General features: G+C 41.0%; 1 protein-coding gene across 1 annotated transcript in view; it reads right to left on the reverse strand.

Moving 5' to 3' along the window:
• The window catches only part of LOC118341968 (2-phosphoxylose phosphatase 1-like), a 10,121-nt gene that overhangs the window by 737 nt on the left and 5,285 nt on the right, over window positions 1-4,099 (reverse strand). Inside the window, exon 4 of the mRNA XM_035680393.1 lies at window positions 200-339. Coding sequence (XP_035536286.1) covers window positions 200-339 — 140 coding nt within the window. The remainder of the gene's footprint in view (window positions 1-199; window positions 340-4,099) is intronic.

Below are 4,099 nucleotides of genomic sequence, written 5' to 3' on the forward strand. Positions count from 1 at the left end.
GGGAAGCAGCACAATTAAAAACTTTAATTGAAAAACAAAAAATCTAATGTTTTTTTTTTACTTGAAATCATATTTGCATAATAATTTGGAACACAGTGTAGATAGATGCATTTGTGGGAACAAACAAAAATTACAAGAACTTAAAAGAAATATTTTGAGGCTGATTGTTTGTCTGTGTGGGGAGAACTTCCTCGCCTACCTGTCTGCGTGAGTTCTCCCATCTCACAGACACTGTGGTTGGGCAGACGGGGAACAGAGCTCAGTGGTGACTCCCAATGGCCACGCCCTCCCAGGCCCATGTGGCTGATGAAGGAGTTCAGCAGGGGGTGGGAAGGCTTCCTGAGAGTGGTAAACGATACAAGAAGGTCAAGTGTCGCAGAGTATGCATTATTTTCAGATAAACGCATAGCCTGATCAGCGCTCTGAATGTATTGAGTGTAAAGAGGGTCCTTTGTGCTGCTGGTAAAAACTGGCAAGCAGCCACGGTATCAGCAGAATAATTAACCTCATACCATAGCACTATGCAAAATAATGCACCACACATATGCAAACATTCACAATTTAACTTTTCTAATATTTTCACACACTGTCACTGGAGAGCTTCCTGTTAAAACCACAGATTGAGCTGTTGGCCTCTGATAAGAAGAAGCAGTTTCATTGCGCTTGTGGATTTAAAGCCTGTGTGTCTTTGGAGTTATAAAACAGTGATCATGGTGGTCATTTTCAGCTAATCATATCTATTCTCCACTGTGTTGATTTTGATTATGTAACAAGAAAAATAGCAAAAAGAGGAATCTAGCTTCAAAAGAGTTTACACAATTAAGCTGTGTATTACAAACGATCACCCACAATCCTCTTCTGATGCTGACAAATTGGCCCTCTGCACAGAAATAAAAGCAAATAATAAATGCCCAAATCAACACTGTTAGGGCTTACTGGGACACTGGTTGATCCATTAGTCAAACAACCAGAAGGATGTGATAACAATTATTAATCATTTAAACTGTTTATTGAGCAAAAATGCCCCAACCTTTTCTCAAATGTTGCTTTTGTCTCTTTTAAAATCATTGCACACTGAGTATCTTTGAGTTGTGGTCCGCTGATGAGACAAATATTTTGAAGAACCTTAGACCTTTAAAATAATTAAATTTCTTATTGGGCTGCAATTAACATTAAACAACAGTGTTTAAAATAAAATTACAATTGTTGTGGTCATGCTTTGTTCCACAAAACATTTAGCACTGGTAGAACTGAAACAGTAAGTTGATTAATTAATTAGTACATTGTCAGAACAGAATCAAATAACCATCTGAACCAATTCTGAAGCAAACAATGCAAAACATTCTCTGGCTGCAGCTTCTCAAATGTGATGATTTCCTGTTTTTCTCTGTATAAAATCACTATAAATTTTAAACTTTTAGGTTTTGGACTGGTGTTTTAGTATGACAAAACAAGCATTGTAAGCAACTGCATTTTTTAAGAATGAAAATAGACAGAGAGGGCCAATGACATTCATTTATTGTCAGTATACATATTTTCACAGTTTATGTAATACTGTAGTCATTTATGAGAGGATATTTACATTGAACTGCATGTGCAGGCCATTTCCTACATCTACCACCAGGTGTCTCTCTAACACAACACTGCAGGACTACATCACAGTTCAATGAGTGGGAGGGAATGTGGGAGATGGTGATATAAAAAGATGAAAGAATGTGTTGCCTTGGGACATACACCCACATATATACAGATATGCGAGCACAAACACACACACACACAAACAAACACACACACACACGCAGAGATGAGGGCAGCAAGAGGAGCAGTCGGTGATCTAATAGATTAGAGATGATAAAAGATTACAGTTTAATATAACAAATCTGTGGGAGCTGCAGATCCGCTCCCTCAGATTAAAAGGGGCGCACACATGCACGCACGCACACTCACACTGTTTCCATAGTGATCATGGACTGGTTCAGGAATGTGCATTAAAAAAATGACCTTCTGTCATTACTCTTAAATCACACTCTTGATACTGGTGACTGACCGAGAATAGTGAACTTAAATCGGGCATCTGTAGCCACCGACTGCATTAGAAAGGACACAGCTACAAAGGACAGTTTCCTTTTTTTGTCAAAATAAAAGCTTCAAAGCGCCACTCTGATTTCAGATGAAAGCAGTAGCACTACATTTTCTATTTTTAAGGGAATTGTTTCCTTTTGTTGTCACGTTTCCTCAGCAGTTGTCACCATCTATCCACTCACCTCTCTCTCTGCATTATCACACTATATTATTCACTTACAGGGTAATATATGCACCACAAAGCACGAGTCGAGTGAGATACTGTGCCCACCAGTGCTCCATTCTGCTCTGTCATCAGCAGATCAGTTTGCTGAAGGGAGTTTGGGACGATCTAGATTTAATTGGCTACACTGGGAGACTGGATGTCAGCGGATGGGGACACTAGTGTGGACAAAGAGCCAGCCAGGCTGTCTATTAGGCTGATTGTTGCTAACCAAAGATTACAGAGTCCAATTACATTAAGCGGGGGATTATTATCACTGGATAGGACAGGGAAAGAGATTAGTGAGGAGGGAGGAAGGGATGGAGAGATGAGGAAAACGAGGTAGTATAAATGAGGGGGAGGAATAAACAGAAAAGGAGATGAGATGGTGTGGTCTAAACCGGGGGAAGAGTGCTAGACGGAAATTAAAGTAAATGGGAAGAGTGGTGCAGGAAGACAAAAACCTTGACAAAAGACTGTAGTGGTGGAAGACGAAGAGGAAAGAGAGAAAGAGAGAAAGAGAGAGAGAGATGTTCCCTGCTGAAGAGAGCTCAGTTAACCGCAGACGGAGACAGTGGGTCGGCAAGCTGGTGCCAGCACACATACTCGGGCACACACACACACACACACACACAACTGAGCACTCTGTCAGGATTCAGCCCTGGGCATATGCTAGTTCAGATCCCTGTAATTACACCCTGCTCTAAATACGAAACAGAACTACCTACATTATTATGAGGAATATGAAATAGGTTTTTTATATTCAATCTCCTTGGCAAAACAAGCACATTGAAACCACAAATAATCCAAACACACTTTGCACATAAACCTCAGTCTGGTAGCTCAGTAATATCAACCTTTCTGAGCTGAACTCTCTACATCCAAAGAGTGTTCTGTGTGCCTTCATTATGCTTACACTTCACTCTAAGAGTCTACAGCGGTGCTAGTGGCTCTGTGAGGCTACTTAAGCACAAAGGCACTCTGAGGTCAATTCTAACGTCAGCATGCTAACATCTGTGTACTAAAGCCAGAGGAGACTGTTGGCCACAGAGCAAAGGGAGCAGGTGCTTGCTCATGGGCACATCAGGGCTTTTTTAGTAGATGGAGGAAAGAGTCAAATTAAATTTCTGTCAATTACTGAATGGAACCCGACCTCCATCGTAAGAGGCTTGTGTGCTGGATGGCCTACTTTCAGCTCGAGTTCAAAGATCAAGGGTATTGAAAATATCTGATGATTGGACGTACATAGCGGCTCAACTGCATCCTGCCAATCTGAAATGCAACTGTGCACACCGTGCCAGCTCTAAAGATTACAGTGCAGCCGCTCCATCCAGATGTGCACAGCCAATGTGGCTGCAGTGAAAGCTTTGTGCAAAATGAAGTCATTGGCTACATCTGAACTCATGTACACAGCCCAGAAAAGGGGGATTGGTCACAGGGAATTTATTGACCATGTGCTCTAAATAAGTAATCCAAGAGGATGTGTATGCACACATCAAAACCGTCTGACCTAACAAAATGTTTGGGATTATCATAGCATGTGTGTACCCTCATGAAGAGCTTCTGTAAACTGAAGTAAATGTATACACACAGAAAGTCACACAGTGTGAAAATGCTGATTTCAGACTTCTTCAGAAGCTAAAGTTCAGAGGCATGCTGGCTTTTAATAACTTCCTATCAGGAAGTCTAATCTTGCCCTCTTGAAAACGCCTCAGAGCCAATATGAGCAGCGCCAGAGAGAAAAGCATACAGATGAGGGAATGGAGCATAATGAATTAAAGAAGATAATATTAATTTGAGTGTGTGTGTGTGTGT

This window comes from Morone saxatilis, unplaced genomic scaffold (assembly GCF_004916995.1).
Source record: "Morone saxatilis isolate NCDOM2014 unplaced genomic scaffold, NCSU_SB_2.0 Contig8, whole genome shotgun sequence".
Lineage (NCBI taxonomy): Eukaryota > Metazoa > Chordata > Actinopteri > Moronidae > Morone > Morone saxatilis.